General features: G+C 61.4%; 1 protein-coding gene across 1 annotated transcript; it reads left to right on the forward strand.

The window, feature by feature from the left end:
- The first annotated feature begins 267 nt into the window (after positions 1–267).
- LZTS1 (leucine zipper tumor suppressor 1) lies at positions 268–21985 on the forward strand. Its single transcript, XM_041424909.1, has 4 exons — positions 268–367; positions 17131–17540; positions 17872–18696; positions 19376–21985. The coding sequence occupies exons 2-4, from the start codon at positions 17190–17192 to the stop codon at positions 20033–20035; spliced, it is 1836 nt and encodes a 611-aa protein (XP_041280843.1). The 5' UTR covers positions 268–367; positions 17131–17189; the 3' UTR covers positions 20036–21985.
- Positions 21986–22241: the final 256 nt, after the last annotated feature.

Genomic DNA, 22241 nt, shown 5'->3' on the forward strand with positions numbered 1-22241 from the left:
TCCAGCAGAACAGGAACTTCAGCCTGGACCTTTCCCGGCCCTGCTGCCCCGGCTCCGTTCCCGCAGAGCTTCCCGAGGCGCCGGAGAGCCCGGCTCCACCCGCGGGCCCCTCTCCCCTCTCCCTCAGCATCCGAGAGAAAGCCCCGCTCCTGCTCCTGCCTCAGCCGGGGCCAGAGGAGGGGCCGGGGGCGCAGAGGAGGGGCCGGGGGCCGGGCACAAAGCCGGGGGCTGCGCCGGGGCGGGCCCGGTGCGCGGGCGCGGGGTCCAGGCTCCTCCTCCGCCGCCGCGCCGGGGATGCTGCGGCCGGGCCGGCTCCGGGAGCCCCGCGGAGCCCCGCGCCGCGCCGAGGAGCCAGCGGCCACCCGAGGTGGGCACGGGGGGACGCCGGGGGGCCGTGCCCGGGGGGCTCCGGGCAGGGGCACGGAGGGGACGCGCGGGGGAAGAGCCGGCCGCACCGGGGGACGCTGCCCGGGGAGCTGCGGGGACATTGACGGGACAGCGAGGGGACCCGGAGGGGCCGAGATGCGCGGTCGGGGCTCCCCACAGTGCGGTGGCTTTGGGGTGACCCCCCCCCGGTGGGCACGGCCGCCCCGGGGGTGCCCCGCGCCGGCCCGGCTCTGTGGGGACGGGGCTCGGGGCTCCGGGACAGGGCTCGGGCTCGGTGACAAAGAGTCAGGATCGCCCCGGGAGAGCGCCTGGGCTCGCCCCCGTTGCCGGCTCCCATCCCTTTGGCCGCCCGGAGCCGCCCGCGGCTCCCCCGGGGCTCAGCTCTGGCTTTTCGCTTCCCTCTGAAGTCTGGAAAACTTCTTTTCACAAGGCAGCGAGAAAATTCTGCCTGTTCAGCACCTCGGTGCGGGCTGCCTCGGGTTACAGAGCCCCGCACTGCCGGGAAGGAGGGGAAGGAAGGGAAGGAGCGGATGCCTTTGGTTTGTTGTCATCAGCTCGGAGCCATCCCGGCAAGGGGCTGCCTGCTCCTGCAGGAATTCTTCGCCGCTGGAGCTGCGCGGGCAGGGCCGGGTGCGTGGGAGGGGAGGAAGGAGCGCGGGGGCCGCGGGCAGCGGAGACCCCTGCGGGAAATGCCAACCGCACCTGGATGGATGCGGCAGCCCCGTCCCGCCGCCTCTGCCGGGGGCCCGGCCTTTCCCGGGGCTGCCCCCGCTCCGGGCCGGGCTCTGCAGCCCGGGGAAGGCGTGGGAGGGAGGTCAGAGCTGCCCCGAGGCCGCGCAGCTCCCGCGGGTGCCAGCGCAGCTCCTGGAAAGCCGGGGATTAATCTCGCTTGGAAAAGCGGCGCTGGAGCGCTGCCACGGCCGGAGTCAGCGCGGGGCTGTCACCGCTCACCCGGTGACACGCAGTGCTCGTGGACGGATCCGCACGGGGACGGGTCCTGGCAGGTCCTGGCAGGCGACATTCCCGTCGCTGCTGAGCCACCTGAGCCGTGTTTGCTCTGTGACATCTCCGGAGGGCCCTGGGCTCTCCCTCCTGCTCCAGGGGTCTCTCCCACAGGACAGGACCCCCTGGTGTGGCAGGAGGGTCCCGCACCCACGAGAGGGCCCGGGGGTCGTGTGGGACCCCCAGTGCTGATCCCCTCCCCCACAAGGGATGTGTCCCCATCCCTCGGTCCCGGCTGCAGGGGTGGCACAGCTGCATCCCTGTCTCCCGGGGAGCTGGGCTTGGGGTCCTGCTGTCCCCTTCTGCCACCCCCGCCCCCTCCGTGCCTGCCCTGTCCAGCCGTGCCCAGCCCTGGGCACGCCCTTGGCCCGAGGGGTTTCTGTGTGTGTCCCGTGCTCCCGTGACCCTTCCCGAGACCCCGTGGGCCTCGGGCAGCCAGGAGGGAGCAGCGCCGGCCCCATTTTTTGGGAGCAGGCCCGTGCGTTTCCCCCATGGCTGCCCAAACCCTCCCCAGAGCTCCTCTTCCTCACCCGAGGCTGCGGCGAGCGGAAAAGCAGGGAAAAAAAACTCCCCCACCCTCAACCAGAGACTGATTTACCTTCCCTGGGAAGATCGGCCAGGGATTCCTGGGCAGCCCAGCCTCCCACGCCAGTGTCACACTCTGTCCCCTGCGTGTGTCCAGCTCAGCTCTGTGCCCCCAGCCAGGCATTTCCAGTGTCACACTCTGTCCCTTGCGTGTGTCCAGCTCATCTCCGCGCCCACCAGCCAGGTTTTCCCAGGGCTGCGAAGCCGCTCCGCCCGGGTCATTAATTACCAGGGCCATTAATGAGCGGCACAAAGAGCTGAAAGTGCGAAATCCTCGCAATCGGCGTTGGGGGGCAATTAATGGCAGCTGCAAAAGCGCACTCAGCCGCACAACCGCGGCTCCGGGGATGCTCCCCGGCCCCCGGAGCCCCCGGGTGAGCCCTGCGTGCCCGGGTGAGCCCTGCCCGGCACGGCGGGGCCGCTGAACGGGGCCGGGGCCGCTCCGTCCCTCCCACCCGTTAGTCACCGCTCCTGGCAGGCAGCGCTGCCGAGGCGGGGAGGCGAAGGCAGGCGAGGCTCAGGCAGCAAAATGAGAGCTCCAGAGCAGCCCAGCGCCCCTGCAGAGCCCCAGCAGAGCCCCCCGGCCCTGGGGGCTGCCAGGGCAGCGCCCCCGTGCCCAGGCGTGCAGGGCAGGAGGGGCAGCGGGATGCGCTCCGCTGTGGAGGGGACAGGGATCTGTGCCAGGGAGCTGCCGCTCCTCCTGCACCCCTCGCTCCGTCCTCGGCCCCAAATCCCTCTTTTCCCTCTCTCGGAAAGGCTCTGTCTGCAGCGGGCAGGTCCAGTCACGCTCAGGTGAGGCTCAGGTGAGGCATCCGCGGCACGCAGAGATGGGCAGCACAGAGCAGCAGGGCCCGGCCGGGGCAGGAATCTGATCCTTGGGACCATCCCAGAAATCCCTGAGAGCCAGAGCCGAGCTCCAGGGGCCCTTCCCGGGACACCGAGTCACCCAGGGCCACCGGCAGAGCTCGGTGCCCGCGCTGCGTGGCCAAGTGTGAAACCGTAGTAGCACTGCAGCTATTCCGGGAGCTGCTGCTAAACCTGCTGCAAAACCTGCTGCTAAAACTGCTGCTGAAACTGCTCCTGGAGCAGCCCAGCCTGGCAGGGACACGGCTGTGGCCCCGCGTGGCTCCGTGGCAGAGCCGTGGGACCTCCGGCCTCTCCATCAGGGAAAGCTCAGCCCTGACAGGAAATTTGGATGGGTTTTTTTCCTGTCCCCTGAGCACTGCCTGGCGTGGTTATAAATATCCTCTCTCCTGGGAGGCCCCAAATCCACCCCCTGCCTGATTTATTCGGTGTTCCTCGCTCACCAGCTGCCCTTGGGGGGATTTTTCCAGGAGCTGCAGGGAAGGAGCAAGGCCGGGAGCAGGAGCCCCAGGCAGGGTTTCCATTTGGGATTAGTTAAAAATAGCAGGGAATGCACAAAGATTCCGCACGTGGCTCACGGAGGCCTTCCCTGCTGCCGGGGTTTTGTGCTGCTCCCCTGGCTGGGAGAAGCCCCTGTGAGCAGGAAGGGCCAAGGAATTCCTGGGTTTTTGTGGGAAGCCCTGAGTGCTCCCAGGCGTGGCCGTTCCCTGGGTTTGGGGAGCCAAATCCTGCCCAAGCAGCGCTGGGGTTCCTGCAGCAGCACCCCTGCAGCATTCCCAGCCAGACCTTCCTCTTCTTCCTCTTCCTCACAGCCAGGGCTTCTCCCCCTGGGCTGAAATATTCCCATTTATCCTCTCCTCGTGGCAGCAGCAGCGGAGGCAGCTCCTGCCTGAAGGGAGTTTTTATCATTTCTGGGAGAGCCTCGTCCCTGAGCTCTGGCTTTGGGAGGTGGGAGGATCCTCCGAGGCCTGGGAGAGGGAGAGGAGGCAGCTGGGAGATCCTGGGAAAGGAAAACCTCCCAAAAATCCTTGCTGCCATCCCAGGGTGTCCTCTCCGAGCTCTCCCAGCTCTCCTGGCTGCAGGGCTGTGGATTTGGGCCCTTGCCCAAGCCAAGGTCAGAGGTTCCAGCTCAGGATCCAGGAACATTTGGATCTTTAAATGCCCCTTTTTCCATCTCCTCCTGCTCCTCCCAATTTTCGGAACAATCCAGTGACATCTCCGTGAGCCACTTAGGGAAGAGCTCCTTTAAAGGTTAATTAAATATTCCCCGCAACTTTGATGCACATTTCCCTGTTGGGAGAGCTGCTCTATTTGGCAGCCAGGCATTAAAGGGGTGGATTTCACCACGGGCCAAGTCTGGGAAAGAGAGGAAAATAGGAAGCAAGAACTGAATTTGCCTTTTTTCCCCCCTCCTTCTGCTGCTGCATTGGAGCATTGGGAAGGGATGTGACACTCTGGGAAGCAGGAGAGGAGCTGGGGATGAGGAGACAGCGGCAGCAGATGCTCCTCACAGCGAGGACAGAGCTTGGCTCCTCACCAACGAGCAGGAGTTGCCTTTGCTCAGCTCTGAGCGCCAGGCAGGGACAAAAATCCCCAAATTGAGACGAGCTGGGTGCAACTGGTACCACAGACAGGGAAGGGCAGCGCAGGAGGAATCACAGCAAAGCCCAGCCTGGAGCTGGCGCTGGGTTTGGTTTGAGGAGGATCTTTAGGCCCTGCCTGGCCGAGGTTTCTCTCTGGCTCTCTCAGTTTCCTCAGAGATTTGGGGCTTTCAGCTGCTGCCAGGGCCATTGACTCCCCCTCCCGTTCCTCAGGCAGTGTCCAGCCCTTGGCTAGAGGAAAAAGCCCCAACCCAGCCCAATTCCAGCCCTTGTCCCCCTTCCTGGCTGTCCCCAGGGCGCAGCAAGGAGGGGACAGCAGAGGGTGGCCCCGTGCCCCTCACGGTGCCCACCTGAGCCCAGCAAGCCCAAATTTGCTTTATGGTGCCCAAAGTGGCCCTGAGAGGGGGTGAAGGAGCAGAGAGGGTGCCCAGGGGGGGTGGGCTGGCTGCTGTGGCCACCAGGAGCAGGGGGGGCAGTGCCAGGGGGGGCAATGCCAGCGAGGCAATGCCAGCCCCGCTGCTCCTGCCTGCTTTTCAGCCGCTCGGGAGAGGGGGAGAGACAATAAAAGGCGCGGGGATTGCAAACACAGCCCGGTCTCCATGGCAGCCTGAGCACCGCTGCTAAATTTTGCCTGTACATGGAGAGGATGCTGCTCCCCTCCTGTGCCAGGGGGAGTTGTGCAGCACAAAGAGCCTCGGCCCAGGTATTTCCCGCAGCTTTTGGGCAGCTGGGTGCCTCGTGGAAGGAGCCCTCGAAGGGGTTTGCTGTCCCTCATCCCGGTTTCATCCATAATTCAGGGCCGAAGCCACGTGAGCAGCCGGTGGAAGCGGCAAGCTGGGAGGAGAAGTATTTCGGGCTCATGCCGAGTTACAGCGAGTTCCTGCTATTTTTAGCCGGACAGACAAAGCTTTCCCACCAGGCAGAGCCCGGGGCCAGCGCGTGGGAGGCTGCGGGACCCCCAGCCCCGCCGGGGTCGGTGCTGCCCGGGCAGGAATGCAGGGATCCATCCCCGAACCCTCCCGGAGCTGCCCGGGGCAAAGCAGCCCCTGGAGCCGGGAATTTCAGCTGGCACCGCGGCAGATTGTGCGGGGCAGGGCCGGGAAGAGAAGTGTGAGCAGGGGCCTGGCGGCTCCCGAGTGAAAGCCGGGCTCAGCTGTCACCGCCCCGGCACCACCTGCCAGCCCCAGACGGCTCCCAAAAGATCCCAAAATGTCCCAAAATATCCTGGCCAGCGCGGGGGGGGGCCGCTCCTCACCTGCAGGGATGGCACCTCCAGCGAGGTGTCCCCCACAGCATCCCCAGGAGGCCAAAATATCCCCAAATTTGTGGCTGCTCCCCACGGATCGAGGGTGCCTGGCACGGGAGGGGGGGTGAATCCCCCAGGTGCCACTGTCACCCTTCAGGTGTCCCCAAACCAAAGCAGCGAGCGGGCGTTTCCTTGCCAATTAGCAGGGCTCTAATTGCCGTCTCAGTCGCTCATTAGTGCGAAAAGCCAGATGCTGGGAGGAATTAGAGGAGCTGAAAGGATCTTTCTCTCCGCCCCAGGAATATTTAACGGTGTCTCACACGCGTTCCCTTTGTAGCCGAGCATGACTGATGTGGCTCGTGTGGGTGCTCTGTGAATCACCGAGCTCCCAAAGCCCGGCGACAGCAGCGGGGACAGAACCGGGCAGCTCCGGGTGGCACTGGGAGGCTCTGGCACGTGGTGCCAGCTGGGGAGGGGGCCTGGAGTGGATTTAACCCAAAAAAGAGTGAGGAAGAATTCGGGTTCTGCTCTCAGGAAGGGCTGGGGGTTGTTCACACAAATATTGGTGTTGGGAGGATGGAAAGGACAGGGTTTGGAGGGCAAAAGAAGAGAAAAGAACAGGGTTTGGAGGGCAAAAGGAGCAGGGTTTGGAGACCCAAAAGCAGAATTTGGAGGGCAAAAGGAGCAGGGTTTGGGGAGCAAAAAGGGCAGAGTTTGGAGAGAAAAATAGCAGGGTTTGGAGAGAAAAATGGCAGGGTTTGGAGGGCAAAAGGAGCAGGGTTTGGAGGGCAAAAGGAGCAGGGTTTGGGGAGCCTGGCCCCAGCTGGGCACAGGGAGAGCCAGAGGCCGAGCCGAGGTGGGTGGAGCAGGGATCCCCAAGCTCCTGGGATGTTCCCAGGCTGCCCTGAGTCCAGCAGGGAGCATCCATCCTTGGGGCCAGCTGGGAGCAGCCCCTGGCCGGGCTCAGGCAGGGACAGGGGTGGCAGGAGGGGCCGGGGATGTGTCCAGCCCCCGATTTTCTGGGCTCTGCAGCTCCCAAACTGCAGCGGTGTGGGGAGAGCTGGGGGGTTTGGCCTCCAGGAATCCCTCCTCGCTCAGGGCACGCGCACAGGGCAGCTCCAGGGCTGGCCTGGGAGCAGCAGGTTGCCAAAGTGACTTTTGGGGACGGCAGGGCCGGCAGGAAGGAGGTGAAGATGTTCGGTCCCTCATCATCACCATCTGGTGGCATCCCAGTTAGTTCTAGGATCACAGGATGTGCTGAGCTGGGAGGGACCCACAGGGATCAGAGTCCCAGCCCTGGCCCTGCACAGAGCCCCAACAATCCCATCCCAGGTCCTCCAGCAGCCCTGGGGCCGTGCCCATTCCCTGGGCAGTGCCTGCCACCCTCGGGGGGCAGAACCTTTGCCAGCCCTGCCAGAGGGGCTAGCTGTCCCAGGGGCTGTCACCTTGCAGGATCCCAGGGGGGTCCATCCCAGAGGCTCCATCCCAGGGGGCTCCATCCCAGGGGATTCCACCCCAGGGGGCTCCATCCCAGGGGGCTCCATCCCAGAGGCTCCATCCCAGGGGCTCCATCCCAGGGGATTCCACCCCAGGGGGCTCCATCCCAGGGCCTCCATCCCAGGGGATTCCACCCCAGGGGATTCCACCCCATGGGGATCCAACCCAGGGGGCTCCATCCCAGAGGCTCCATCCCAGGGGCTCCATCCCAGGGGATTCCACCCCAGGGGATTCCACCCCATGGGGATCCATCCCAGGGGGCTCCATGTCAGGGGGCTCCATCCCAGAGACTCCATCCTAGGGGCTCCATCCCAGGGGGCTCCATCCCAGGAGAATCCATCCCAGGGGATTCCATCCAGGGGGCTCCATCCCAGGGGATTCCATCCCAGAGGCTCCATCCCAGGGGGTTCCACGTCAGGGGGCTCCATCCCAGAGACTCCATCCTAGGGGCTCCATCCCAGGGGGCTCCATCCAGGGGGCTCCATCCCAGGGGATTCCATCCCAGGGGGCTCCATCCCAGGGGATTCCATCCCAGAGGCTCCATCACAGGGGGCTCCACCCCAGGGTCTCCATCACAGGGGCTCCATGCCAGGGGATTCCATCCAGGGGGTCCATCCCAGGGGATTCCATCCAGGGGATTCCATCCAGGGGGCTCCATCCCAGGAGAATCCATCCCAGGGAATTCCATCCCAGGGGGCTCCATCCCAGGGGGCTCCATCCCAGGGGATTCCACCCCAGGCTGTTCTGTCCCCGGGGATTCTGGTTCTGGTTCTGGTTCTGGTTCTGGTTCTGGTTCTGGTTCTGGTTCTGGCTGGGGCCTCTCAGGGTTTGTGTCCCCCCCGCGTCCCCCGGGGGCTGCGGGGCAGAGAGGAGAGGAGCAGATCCCCTCTCTAGGCCGGGCATGTGCTGGGCTGAGGCTGCAGGGAGCGAACTCTCCGGGGGAAGTCCCGGCACGCTGCTGACACCGATTTTCTGCGCGTTGAGCAATCCCCGCCGGGCAGGGCCCGGAGCCTCTCCCCGCGCTGCCTTCCCCGGGGAGGGTGGGGAGGCAGCCCCGGAGCTCGGCCTGGCTCTGAATCAGCGGGACCCGCGGAAACCCCTCCTGCTCTGCCCCAAACGCGGCTCGGAGCCGCCCACGTCCCGCCGGGGATGGTTCCACCCCGCTCGCCCTGCGCGGCCGCTTCTCGGCACATCCCTGATCCGCGCCTCGGCCCCTGCTTGGGTGTCCGCGGCTCCCGCAGAGCCCTTCCCAAAGCTGCTGCTGAATTCAGAGATGATTTTGGGCTTTCTAAGTGCTCTTGACCTGAGCCACCCTCCCGCAGGAGCTGGTGTGATGCAAATTCCCTTTTTTTTTTTTTTACCTTTTCTTTGCCTTTCCCCCCTTTTTTTACCTTTTTTTTTTTTTTTTTTTTTTTCCTGTTCGGGGGATTTTTTTTTCCTTTTCTCCCCCTTTTTTGCCTTTTTTCCCCCCTGTTTTTTGTTGGTTTTTTTTTTTTTTGGGGGGTTTTTTTTTCCTTTTCTCCCCCTTTTTTGCCTTTTTTTCCCCCCCTGTTTTTTGTTGGGGTTTTTTTGTTGTTGTTTGTTTTTTGGCGGGTTTTTTTTCCTTTTTTTTTTTTTTTTTTTTCATTTGAGAGGGAGAGAGCGGGGAGCGAGCGCGCTGAGGGAGGGGAGGGAGTAAGGGGCTGGGACTGTGCTCTCTTCCTCTGCAGAAACAGCTCCCTGCCAACACAACGCGCTCAGAATGGCTTTGAAGAGGAGGAGCAGCAGCGTTTGAACATCTCCCCCCCCCTTTTTTTTTTGGCGGGTTTTTTTTTCCTTTTTTTTTTTTTTTTTGGGGGGTTTTTTTTTCTTTTTTTTTTTTTTTTTGGGGGGTTTTTTTTTCTTTTTTTTTTTTTTTTTTTGCTATTGAGCAATCGCACCTTCACCCGCCGGCCTGCAGCGTGGTGCCCAGCTGCCAGGGGACAGTGGCAGAGCCACCCTGGCACGGAGCCCACCCAGCCGCTGGCAGAGTCTCCCCTTAACGAGCGGCCGCTGCGAATTCTCCCGGTGCTCACTGACAGAACATGAAGTGTGCTGGACTCCCGGGCCACTCGAGTGGCTGGAACGTGTCACCGAGGCGGGTTATTCTTCTCGACGAGTGTCCCCCCCTCCCTCGCTAATGGCAAATCGGGGCGGAACACACGGAGAGCGCTTTGTGCCGGCCCGCGATCAAACCCAGCCCGGTGGATGTCGCTGAACGAGCGGGGACAATGGGTGGCAGTGAATGAAAGCCTTGTTGCGGGGCCCCGAGGCACAAAGGAGCCCCGCGAGGCCGGCGCCTGCCCGGGCAGGGGCTGAACTCAGCCCCGGCAGCGCCGGGAGGGGCTCGGGCACGGGCTGGGGGCTCGGCCGGCTGGGCCCGGGGCTCGCCGAGCGCTGGGTGCTGCTGTTGGTTTGGGGAGCAAAACCAGCAGGGTTTGGGGGGCAAAACCAGCAGGGTTTGGGGAGTAAAACCAGCAGGGTTTGGGGAGCAAAAACAGCAGGGTGTGGGGAGCAAAAAAAGAGTAAAAAGAGCAGGGTTTGGGGAGTAAAAACAGCAGGGTTTGGGGAGTGAAAAGAGCAGGGTTTGGGGGGCAAAACCAGCAGGGTTTGGGGAGTAAAACCAGGAAAAAGAGCAGGGTTTGGGGAGTAAAACCACAGCAGGGTTTGGGGAGTAAAACCAGCAGGGTGTGGGGAGCAAAAAGAGCAGGGTTTGGGGAGTAAAACCAGCAGGGTTTGGGGAGCAAAAAGAGCAGGGTTTGGGAAGCAAAACCAGCAGGGTTTGGGGAGCGAAAAGAGCAGGGTTTGGAGGTTTGGAGAGTAAAAAGAGCAGGGTTAGGAGTGTAAAACCGGCAGGGTTTGGGGAGAAAAAAGGGGAGGGTTTGGGGAGCAAAAAGAGCGGGTTTTAGAGAGAAAAAAAAGAGCGGGGTTTGGAGAGAAAAAAGGGCAGGGTTTGAAGTGTAAAACCAGCAGGGTTTGGGGAGAAAAACCAGCAGGGTTTGGGGAGCAAAAAGAGCAGGGTTTAGAGAGAAAAAAGGGCAGAGTTTGGAGGGCAAAAAGAGCAGGGTTTGGAGGTTTGGAGAGTAAAAAGAACAGGGATTGAAGGGCAAAAAAAGTGGGGTTTGGGGAGAAGAAACCAGCAGGGTTTGGGGAGCAAAAAGCAGGGTTTGGAGAGTAAAAAGAGCAGGGTTTGGAGAGTAAAAAGAGCAGGGTTTGGAGGCATAAAAGATCAGGGTTTGAGGAGCCCGGGCCCAGCTGGGGACAGGGAGAGCAGCAGGAGCTGGAGCAGAGCTGGGCAGATGCTCTCACACAGCCCGGGGTGGCTTTGTTGCCTCAGCCCGGGGGGTTCAGCGGCGTTTGGGGGGTCCTGGACGCTCAGTCTGGGTTTAGTGCAGCTCCCAAGCCCAGCTCCCAGCTCTGCACTGAGCCGTTCCGTTCCCTAAGCCCAACTCACATGCTCCAGGTAGCACTTTCCGCCATGGAAATTCCCAGTTTTCCCCCCCAGGGCCACATTCCCGGTGTCCCCAAGCCCCGAATGGCCGGGTGGGACAGGGGCACAGCGCCTGGCAGCGCTCGAGGGGAAGAGGAAGGCTGAGGCTGAGCCCCGAGCCGGGCTCCTGGCAGCTGCTCCCGAGCATCTCCCAACAAACACCCAAATGTGTGGGAGCATCTGCACGGCGAGGATGAATAATAATCCAGGAGGGAAAAGGCGGGGGCGAGAGCTCGCGGGGAAGAAGGAAGCGCTGGCATTCCAGAGCGGGGGGGGGAGAAGAACAGGATCGGCAGGGAGCGGAGCAGCACCGCGGGGCCGCGAGGAAACCGCGGCTCCTGCCAGGGGAACCTGCTGGGGAAGGCGCAGGGAAAGCTGCTGCCGCTGCAGCGGGCAGGGGGGAACGCTTCAAAGGCTGGGGGAGATAAGATTGAGGGAGATAAGACCGAATTCCGGGGGGAAGGAGGCAGGGGAGAGCGGCGCTCCCACGTGCGGGGTAGGCATGACTGCGCTGATGAGATGCCATTCATTTTTTTCCCCCCTCTCTCTGCACAAGCCCGAGTGGGTGAATCCACGTGTTCTCCCCCATCCCGGGGTTCAGCCCGTGCTGTTTGTCGGGATCTGCCCCCCAGGACCCCCACGCTGCAAGGCGCTGCTCTGGGTGATGCCACCGTGGCCATTCCGGGATTCCCTGATCCGGGGGGAGCTGGAAGGGCCTGGAAGGGTCACAGACCTGCTCGGGGAGGGGACACGGGGCTCGTGCTGCTGTCACCGCGGTGCTGCCCACAAAAGACCCTTGAAAGGCTGGTTTGCTGCAGGCACAGAGCGACAGGGACACCTCTGGCTTCTGTGGCTCTCTGTGCTTGCTAATTGATCGGGGTAATCACCTTCAGGGGCTCTGGGGACAGCCGGGCTGTGCCATCACGGGGGACACCGGGACCCCACCCGCAGGTCCAGTCACCCCTCTCACTTTTAGGTCGCAGGCTGGACTCGATCTCAAAGGTTTTTTTTCTTTTAATTCTGTGTTTTTGTGACCTCTGGCCGTGTCACACCCCCAGGCCCGCAGTGCTCTCCAGCTGTGCACCCACAGCTGCCCACGGGACACCCCCACCTTCACTCCCTGCACTCTCGGTGTCATTTACATTTATTTTTCACGTTCACAAGACGCCTGCTCTGACCCAGCCAAACTGCCAGCCCCCTTAAACACCCAGCCCCGATATATCCACGCAGCTCTCGTGTGTCAGTGTCCACAGTGACGGGGTTTGGTGGCTCAGCAAACGCCTCTGGCTCCCTGCAGGGCCTCAGCATCCCTGCGTGGCACCCAGGGAAGGCGCTGAAAAAGGAAAGGGGACGGCTCCGACCCCTCTTGGGGTCCTGTGCCCTCTCAGCTCTGCTGGCTCCTCTTTTTGCCGTCGTTGCCCGTGAATTCCAACTCCCCCACGGCTTTCCAAGCGTTCATTTTTAAGAGGGAAGAAGAAAAAAGGGTTTGGGGAGCAAAAAGCAGGGTTTGGAGAGTAAAAAGAGCAGGGTTTGGAGAGTAAAAAGAGCAGGGTTTGGAGGCATAAAAGATCAGGGTTTGAGGAGCCCGGGCCCAGCTGGGGACAGGGAGAGCAGCAGGAGCTGGAGCAGAGCTGGGCAGATGCTCTCACACAGCCCGGGGTGGCTTTGTTGCCTCAGCCCGGGGGGTTCAGCGGCGTTTGGGGGGTCCTGGATGCTCAGTCTGGGTTTAGTGCAGCTCCCAAGCCCAGCTCCCAGCTCTGCACTGAGCCGTTCCGTTCCCTAAGCCCAACTCACATGCTCCAGGTAGCACTTTCCGCCATGGAAATTCCCAGTTTTCCCCCCCAGGGCCACATTCCCGGTGTCCCCAAGCCCCGAATGGCCGGGTGGGACAGGGGCACAGCGCCTGGCAGCGCTCGAGGGGAAGAGGAAGGCTGAGGCTGAGCCCCGAGCCGGGCTCCTGGCAGCTGCTCCCGAGCATCTCCCAACAAACACCCAAATGTGTGGGAGCATCTGCACGGCGAGGATGAATAATAATCCAGGAGGGAAAAGGCGGGGGCGAGAGCTCGCGGGGAAGAAGGAAGCGCTGGCATTCCAGAGCGGGGGGGGGAGAAGAACAGGATCGGCAGGGAGCGGAGCAGCACCGCGGGGCCGCGAGGAAACCGCGGCTCCTGCCAGGGGAACCTGCTCGGGAAGGCGCAGGGAAAGCTGCTGCCGCTGCAGCGGGCAGGGGGGAACGCTTCAAAGGCTGGGGGAGATAAGATTGAGGGAGATAAGACCGAATTCCGGGGGGAAGGAGGCAGGGGAGAGCGGCGCTCCCACGTGCGGGGTAGGCATGACTGCGCTGATGAGATGCCATTCATTTTTTTCCCCCCTCTCTCTGCACAAGCCCGAGTGGGTGAATCCACGTGTTCTCCCCCATCCCGGGGTTCAGCCCGTGCTGTTTGTCGGGATCTGCCCCCCAGGACCCCCACGCTGCAAGGCGCTGCTCTGGGTGATGCCACCGTGGCCATTCCGGGATTCCCTGATCCGGGGGGAGCTGGAAGGGCCTGGAAGGGTCACAGACCTGCTCGGGGAGGGGACACGGGGCTCGTGCTGCTGTCACCGCGGTGCTGCCCACAAAAGACCCTTGAAAGGCTGGTTTGCTGCAGGCACAGAGCGACAGGGACACCTCTGGCTTCTGTGGCTCTCTGTGCTTGCTAATTGATCGGGGTAATCACCTTCAGGGGCTCTGGGGACAGCCGGGCTGTGCCATCACGGGGGACACCGGGACCCCACCCGCAGGTCCAGTCACCCCTCTCACTTTTAGGTCGCAGGCTGGACTCGATCTCAAAGGTTTTTTTTCTTTTAATTCTGTGTTTTTGTGACCTCTGGCCGTGTCACACCCCCAGGCCCGCAGTGCTCTCCAGCTGTGCACCCACAGCTGCCCACGGGACACCCCCACCTTCACTCCCTGCACTCTCGGTGTCATTTACATTTATTTTTCACGTTCACAAGACGCCTGCTCTGACCCAGCCAAACTGCCAGCCCCCTTAAACACCCAGCCCCGATATATCCACGCAGCTCTCGTGTGTCAGTGTCCACAGTGACGGGGTTTGGTGGCTCAGCAAACGCCTCTGGCTCCCTGCAGGGCCTCAGCATCCCTGCGTGGCACCCAGGGAAGGCGCTGAAAAAGGAAAGGGGACGGCTCCGACCCCTCTTGGGGTCCTGTGCCCTCTCAGCTCTGCTGGCTCCTCTTTTTGCCGTCGTTGCCCGTGAATTCCAACTCCCCCACGGCTTTCCAAGCGTTCATTTTTAAGAGGGAAGAAGAAAAAACGTGCCCAGCCCTCTCGGGCGTGCGTGGGAGGGCTGGGGTTGATGGAAACGCCTCCTGCCAAGAGGCTGGAAAGTCCCAGCGCTGCCTCCGCACTCCTCCATCTCCCACAGGCACCCAAAAATCCGCGGGCGCCTCTGCCCGAGGGGCAGCGAGCAGCTCCGACCTCTTTAGGGGCTCGAACCCCCCCACCCTGCCCTGGGTGCGTGTAAACCCCCCGGGTGGAAAATAAATGTACCGGGACGGGCTGTGGGTGCGTGTAAACTCCCCGGGTGGAAAATAAATGTACCGGGACGTGTCGCAGCCCTGTGGGCTGGGCTGAGCGCCGAGCGCTGCCCGGGGACGCTGCGGCTGCAGGGGGCACCTGTGCCATTGTCACAGCGCCTTCCACCCCCGCAGGCACCGGCACGGGCTGTGCGGGGACAATTCTGGGGACAATGGTGGGGACAATTGTGGGGATAATGGTGGGGACAATGGTGGGGACAACTGTGGGGACAATGGTGGGGATAATTGTGCGGATAATTGTGGGGATAATGGTGGGGAGAACTGTGGGGACAATGGTGGGGACAACTGTGGGGACAGTTCTGGGGACAATGATGGGGATAATGGTGGGGACAATTCTGAGAACAATGGTGGGGGCAATGGTGGAGAAATGGTGGTGGAGAGTTGTGGGGATAATGGTGGGACAATCGTGGGGATAATTGTGGCGACCATTGTGGGGACAATTCTGGGGGCAATTATCGCGTCCCCTGCAGCGATCCCTCCCCTCCTCCTCTTCCCGAAGCTTGTGCCGTATCAGCCGCGTCCCGGCAGCCGCTCTGGCCTTTCTCGGTTCTCTTAATCTCCCAAAAATGGATTTGGGGATTAGGCGGGCGGTCTGTCCTCCCCCTGCCCTTCATCCATCCCGCTCCGCGGGCACGGGGAGAGGGAAACAAATAAAAGGAAGGATGAGCGCGGGTGGGGCTGGGAGCAGCCGGAGCCGGGAGTGGGAAAAGGGGAGTGGGAAAAGAGGGGTGGGAAGACAGGAGTGGGAAAACAGGAGTGGGAAAAGAGAGGAGTGGGGAAAGAGAGGAGAGGGGAAAGAGAGGAGTGGGGAAAGAGAGGAGTGAGAAAACTGGAATGGGAAACGAGATGAGTGGGAAAAGAGGAGTGGAAAATGAGGAGTAGGAAGAGATGAGTGGGAAAAGAGGAATGGGGAAAGAGAGGAATGGCAAAAGAGAGGAGTGGGAAAAGAAGGGTGGGAAAACAGAGGCCTGACTCTGGGATTGAGTTTAGGGCAGTGAGGGCCCTGGCACAGCCTTCCTGCACCCTCTCCACCACCCAACCCTCTCCCAGCCCAGTTTAACCCCCAGATTCCCGCTTGGACCACCGGCCTGGGGAGCTCTGGAGAGGGCTGGAGCACCCGGTGGGAGCTCTGAGCTGTTCCAAGCACAGCACGGAGCAGAAACCTTCCCTCCCTCCTGCTGCAGCGCAAACAGGACCCAGCTCATTTCATTTACGTGCCTTCCTCCTTCTCACCGCTAATTACCGAGATGGATCTGCATCCCCATTAGAGCCGAGCGTCGAGGAGGCCACCAGGAGCCGGGGCTTTGTTTTAATTTATATTTTCCCCTCACAACAAAGCGGATAAGCAGCACCTCTGATGGAGCACTCAGCGCTCGCAGGGCCTCTCGTCCCCTCGAGTGCCGCGCAGCCATTAACGCTAATTAAGCCTCGCGGAGCCCCTTTCCAGGCGGGTTAAGAGGAGTGCTGGGAAGTGGAGAGGGATCCGGGAGTGCCAGGGATGCGGGAGAGGCTGTGGAGCCGGGATCTGTCCAGGAACGAGCAGGAGATGCGGGCGCCTGTTTGGATTACGCCCAAAAATCGCCACAAATCCCTTTTCCTCCTCCGGGCGTTTTTAGAGAACTTTCCTGGCTTTATCCAGGATGGCTAAAAATCCACTGAAATTAATTAAATATTTCATAAAAGCCATTTAAATTAATAAGAAATTGAAGCCATTTCAAGCCATTTCCTGGCTTTATCCAGGAGGGTCCCAAGCACAGCCGGAGCCTGGCCAGTGCCCGACCACCCTCTGGGGAAAGGAGCCTTTCCCTGATGCCCAGCTGGACGTGTGGGAATGGGGAATGTGGGAATGGGGAATGTGGGAATGGGGAATGTGGGAATGGGGAATGTGGGAATGGGATGTGCCTCCCTGGCATGCTGTCCTGTCCATGTGTTTGAGGGTTCCAGGACGAGGGAAGAGATGAATCTGACTCCATATTTCTTAGAAGGCTGATTTATTATATTATGATATTATATTCTATTTTAAAAACGCTATATTAAACTATAGGGGGAAAGGAGTGAATAATAAAAACCCGTGACAGACTCAGAGAGTCCAACACAGCTGGCTGTGATTGGTCACCAAGTAAAAACAATTCACACGAGACCAAAGATGCACCTGTTGGTAAGCAACCTCCAGACCACATTCCACAGCAGCAGATAGTTATTGTTTACATTTCTTTTCTGAGGCATCTCATATTCTCAGGAGAAAAATCTTGTCGAGGGGATTTTTTATAAAAATATCACAGTGACAGCTCACCCTTTTTATACAATTAAACTTTTACGAAAGTTTGTGTTTGTAATGCTTCTGCTTGGCCCTTGCAGAAGAGAGAGCAAACACATCTCGAGAGGTTTATCTGTTGCCAATCAAAACCTCAATCAAGTGCTGATGTGGAATGATCAAGGAGATTCTTCACCTGTAGAACGTCAAATCCCATCATATCACTAAAACAAAGCTTACAATATGAGGAAATGCAAAAAACCCATGCAAAAAATGTTCATTGCTTGCACTTCTTTTCTGAGGCTTCTCAGCTCCTCAGGAGAACAATCCTGGCGAAGGGATTTTTCATAAACACATCACAGTGCCGCTGTCCCTACACTTCTTTTCTGAGGCTACTCAGCTCCTCAGGAGAACAATCCCGGCGAAGGGATTTTTCATAAACACATCACAGTGCCGCTGTCCCTGTCACACAGAGCTCGGGACGGGGCTGAGGTCCCCCCAGCCTCAATTCCCACCCTCACACCCCCAAACCGGGGGCTCTGCCACCCCCGGGTGGCCTGTCCTGCTGACGCCGTGTCCCCGTGTCCCCAGGCTCGCCGCTCCCGGCCGCTCCGCGGGCTCTGCTATGATCTGGCGGCGCCGGGAGCAGCATGGGCAGCGTCAGCAGCCTCATCTCCGGCCACAGCTTCCACAGCAAGCACTGCCGCGCCTCGCAGTACAAGCTCCGCAAGTCCTCGCACCTGAAAAAGCTCAACCGCTACTCGGACGGGCTGCTCCGCTTCGGCTTCTCGCAGGACTCCGGCCACAAGTCCGGCTCCAAGAGCAGCAAGAATGAGGATTTCTTTTACATCAAGGTCAGCCAGAAGGCGCACGGCTCGCAGCGGCCGGACTACACCGCCCTGGGCGGCGGGGAGCTGGCTGTGCCCGCCGGGACCAGCGGGCTGGACTTCGGGACGCCCACGCCGCAGAAGCTGATGCCCTTCCCCAGCCAGCTGGAAGTGGTGAGTGGGGAAAAGCGGCCCGGGAAGCGGGGGGGATGTCCCACTGTCCCCGAAGTGTCTGCAGGTGCCACCACGGGGTTGTGTTGGTTGAGCCTGAGGAAGCTCAGGGAGAGCAGGGGCAGCTGGGGGCACTCTGCCACCTCTGCTTTTGGGAGTTCGGATCGGCAGCAGGAGCCGATTTGGGTCCTTTCATTTCCAAACCCAGCAGTTTTAGCCAGCAGCTTCCCCCGAGCCCCGGGGAGACTGTCCCACTGCGGGGGTGCCATCCCGGGGGGCAGAAGGGGCGGGAGGACACTCGCTCGGTGCTGACGCGCTCTGCTCTCCCCGGCAGGGTGGGGACAAGCCGCTGCCTCGTCCCACGGCCTTCAAGCCGGTGCTGCCGCGCTCCGGGGCCATCCTGCACTCGTCCCCCGAGAGTGGGGGGCCCCTGGGCCAGCAGCTGCACCCCCCGGAGAAGGGCAAGGAGCAGGAGCTGCGGCCGCTGCCGTGCTCGGGGGGCCTGTCCGACTCCGGCCGCAACTCCATGTCCAGCCTGCCCACGCACAGCACCAGCAGCAGCTACCAGCTGGAGCCCCTGGTCACCCCCATGGGCCCCATCAGCCGCTTCGGGGGCTCTGCCCACAACATCCTGCAGTGTGCCATCATCCAGGACAGCAACATGATGAGCCTCAAGGCCATGTCCTTCTCCGACGGCGGCAACAAGATCCTGAACCCCGGCAAGGCCCCCCAGCACCGCGCCGCCGCCGAGAAGAGCGTCTGCGTGCGCTCGCCCATCGCCACGGATGAATCCACCATCCAGGAGCTGGAGCAGAAGCTGCTGGAGAGGGAGGGCGAGCTGCAGGAGCTGCAGTCGAGCTTCGAGGAGAAGGAAATCAGCTCCTGCCAGGCCTACGAGGAGAAGCAGCGGCGCTGCAAGGAGGAGCTGGAGGGGCTGAAGCAGAAATGCAACAGCAAACTCAAGCAAACCTCGCAGAAAACGCAGCGGACGCAGCAGGTGCTGCACCTGCAGGTGTTCCAGCTGCAGCAGGAGAAGCAGCAGCTGCGGGAGGAGCTGGAGAAACTCATGAAGGAGCAGAACCTGCTGGAGACCAAGCTGAGGTCCTACGAGAAGGAGAAGACCAGCTTTGCCCCGGCGCTGGAGGAGACGCAGTGGGAGGTGAGGCAAAAGGGGGAACAAGGAGCAAGGGGGACGGGGAGGGGGAGAGCTCCAAACCCCCCAGCCCTTCCCATCCCGTCCCAGGCTGTAGGAAATGGATGTGAAATCCCAGCAGAGTCCCGGGCTGTTCCCAGGGCAGTGGGATTGAGGCTCTCACTGCCCTCCTGAACCCTTCCCCTCACCAAGGGAACAAGCACAGCACAAACCCCTCAGGCATTAAAATAACTCAGCATTCCTGGCCTCCAGCTCGGGTTTTTCTGCCCCACAGGAGCTGTAAAGCTGCCTTCCCTTAAGGAAATGGGAATTCCATGGGCTTGCCACGGCCATTTGTTAGTGAGCAGTAAAACCTTCCACTCTCTGCTTAAGGTTAATTTACTCACTCCTTGGTACTGCTGAGCAAACACTGTTAATCTGGAAATTCCAACGGGTATATTAATTACAAATTAATATAAAAATAAATAATAATATGTAATATTATTTAATATAATATTAATTATAAATAATAATTGCAATTAAATTATAATTCTAAAAAATAGTGGTAAAAAAGTTAAATTCAGGGTCCATAATTCTAAGAAATAATGGTAAGGAAGTTAAATTCAGGGTCTCCATGTGCTGCACCCCAGCTGTGCCCCGGCCCTTCCCCGCAGTCCAGCCCTAACTCAGGTGTTCACCCCCCCAGGTGTGCCAGAAATCCGGGGAGATCTCGCTGCTGAAGCAGCAGCTGAAGGAGTCGCAGACCGAGCTCACCACCAAGACCACGGAGATCCTGAGCCTGAAGGCGCAGCTGAAGGAGGTGAGGCTGAAGATGGAGGGGCTGGAGATGAAGAGCCAGGAGCTGGAGGTGTCGCTGCGCACCAAGGCCATGGAGCTGGAGGTGTGCGAGAACGAGCTGCAGCGCAAGAAGAACGAGTCGGAGCTGCTGCGGGAGAAGGTGAACCTGCTGGAGCAGGAGATCCTGGAGCTGCGCTCCGAGCTGGCCGCGCTCCGCGAGCAGCTCAGCGAGGCCCGCGAGGGGCCCCGGCCGGGCGGGGACGATGCCCAGGCCCTGCAGGGGCAGCTGGAGAGGCTGCGGGCCGAGCTGAAGGCGGAACGCGACAACAACGAGCAGATGAGCTGCAGCTTCCAGCACGAGCGGCAGACGTGGAAGGAGGAGAAGGAGAAGGTGATCCACTACCAGAAGCAGCTGCAGCAGAGCTACCTGCACATGTACAAGAGGAACCAGAGCCTGGAGAAGATGCTGCAGCAGCTGGCGGCGGGCGAGGACGGCAAGGAGCCCATCGAGCTGGAGATCCCCGGCGCCGACGTCCCCTACGAGGACATCATCGCCACCGAGATCTGAGCCGCTGTCCCCTCCCGAGCCGCTCGGCCCCGCCCCGCGGCCGAGCTGAGCCGTGTCCCCCCCGTCCCTCCGTCGTGTTCCAGAGGTGACCAAGCCACTCGTGCCAATGGTGACGTGCCCGCAGCTCCCCCGCCCCGGCACCGCCCCGGCACCGCCCCCTCTGCCCCCGGGCAGGGATCAGGACTCCAGGGAATTCTCTGCCATCCGTGCCCAGCGCCCAGGGGATGCTCTGCTCCAGGCTTGGGGAACCCGGCTTGGCCCCGCTCCGGGGGTGGCACAGCTCCAGGGATGGCACAGATCCGAGGATGGCACAGCTCCGAGGATGCCACAGCACAGTCCTGCCCGCTGATGGTGGCAGGAATCAGCCCCAGTGTGTGCCCAGCTCCAGGGATGGCACAGCACAGTCCTGCCCACCGATGGTGGCAGGAATCAGCCCCAGTTTCCTGGAGGAAGCTGCCACTCCTCCTCACCCTCCGTCAGTGCCAATCCCAGGGCGCTGAGCCACCTCCTGCCACTGCCACATCCCGCCCTACCAGCCCTGAGGGCCTCAGGAAGGTCCCCACCTGCTCACACCCCCCTGGTACAGCCCCACTCCATGAAATCACCCCGAAATCACCCTGAAATCACCCTGAAATCCCCATTCAGCCCAAGCACAGCCCCTGCACCCAACCACAGCCCTCCCCTGCCCGGCATTCCCAGCTCCCACGGACAAGGACTCTGTCCCTTCTCCCGGCTGCCAGTCAGCAGCTGCATCCAAGGATTCACAGGAATGTCCCAGCCACGGCCTGACCAAGGAATGGGGTTTGTGTTCACCCCTGCACTCACCAGGGCTGTCCCTCCTGGGAGCCCTGGCTGCCTTATCTCCTCCCGTGCCCTGATCCCGTGGGATCCGGCCAAGGGGAGCTGGTTAAACACCCCAAACCAACCACTTCCACCTTAATTTCTACCCCAGCTCTTAAAAGTTCCTCCTGCCACCAGCGAGTGGCTCCACAGATAATGAGGTGGTGCTGCTGGTGACCCTCGTGTCCCCCTGACTGGGGAGGGAACCAGCAGGACCCAGTTTGTGGGCTGGGGGCTCCAGGGGACCCCTCTGTGCCAGTGCAATGATATTTTTGCTGCAATTATTTACCCACTGCCCCATCCCAGGGCTCTTGGGCGGGGTTCTTGCACAATCCCAACGTCGCCAATTTGGCCACGGGCTCCGAGCTGTGCAAAATTCCGCGTCCCTCGTGCCACTCCAGCCTGGAAAGGTGACACACAGGAACCAACCAGTCTGTGCCTTCTGCGCCCGGCCCTGAGCACACCAAACCACTGCCCCAGCTCTCCTGGCTGGGTCTGGCACTGCCCAGCCACTCCTGGCACTGCCCAGCCACTCCTGACACTGCCCAGTCAGTCCTGGCACTGCCCAGCTGGGTCTGGCACTGCCCAGCCACTCCTGGCACTGCCCATCCAGTCTTGGCACTGCCCGGCTGGGTCTGGCACTGTCCAGCTGGTCCTGGCACTGCCCATCCAGTCCTGGTACTGCCCAGCTGGGTCTGGCACTGCCCAGCTGGTCCTGACACTGCCCAGCCATACCTGGCACTGCTCAGCCACTCCTGGTACTTCTCAGCCTGTCCTGGCACTGCCTAGTCAGGTCTGGCACTGCCCAGCTGGTCCTGACACTGCCCAGCCACTCCTGGTACTTCCCAACCTGTCCTGGCATTGCCTAGTCAGGTCTGGCACTGCCTGGCCACGCCTGGCACTGCCCAGGTGGTCCTGACTCTGCCCAGCCTGGCTTGGTACTGCCCAGTCTGTCCTGGCACTGCCCAGCCGGGTCTGGCACTGCCCAGCCCATCCTGGCACCGGCACAAGCGATGCTCACCCCCGGCACGCTGGAAAAGCCAACCTCAGGCTCCTGCGGGTGCCCCCGGGGCCAGCCCCTGCCCAGCCCTGCCCAGTCCCAGCCCTGCCCAGCCCTGCCCAGCCCCAACCCAGTCCCTTCCCTTCCCTGCCCAGTCCCAGCCCTGCCCAGCCCTGCCCAGTCCCTTCCCAACCCTGCCCAGCCGAAAGATGTTTGGAAAGCTGAAGGATCGGGGATGGCGAGGCCGGGGGGGGCGGATTTTGTGCACCCCCCCGAGGCCGGGGGGGGATTTTGTGCATCCCCCAAAGCCGGCACAGCCCCGCCCGGCGCTCTGTGCCCGGAGCCGAGGGAGCAGAGCCCGTCCCG

Source organism: Onychostruthus taczanowskii, unplaced genomic scaffold (genome assembly GCF_017590055.1).
Source record: "Onychostruthus taczanowskii isolate IOZ18803 unplaced genomic scaffold, ASM1759005v1 scaffold84, whole genome shotgun sequence".
In the NCBI taxonomy this organism is placed as follows: domain Eukaryota; kingdom Metazoa; phylum Chordata; class Aves; order Passeriformes; family Passeridae; genus Onychostruthus; species Onychostruthus taczanowskii.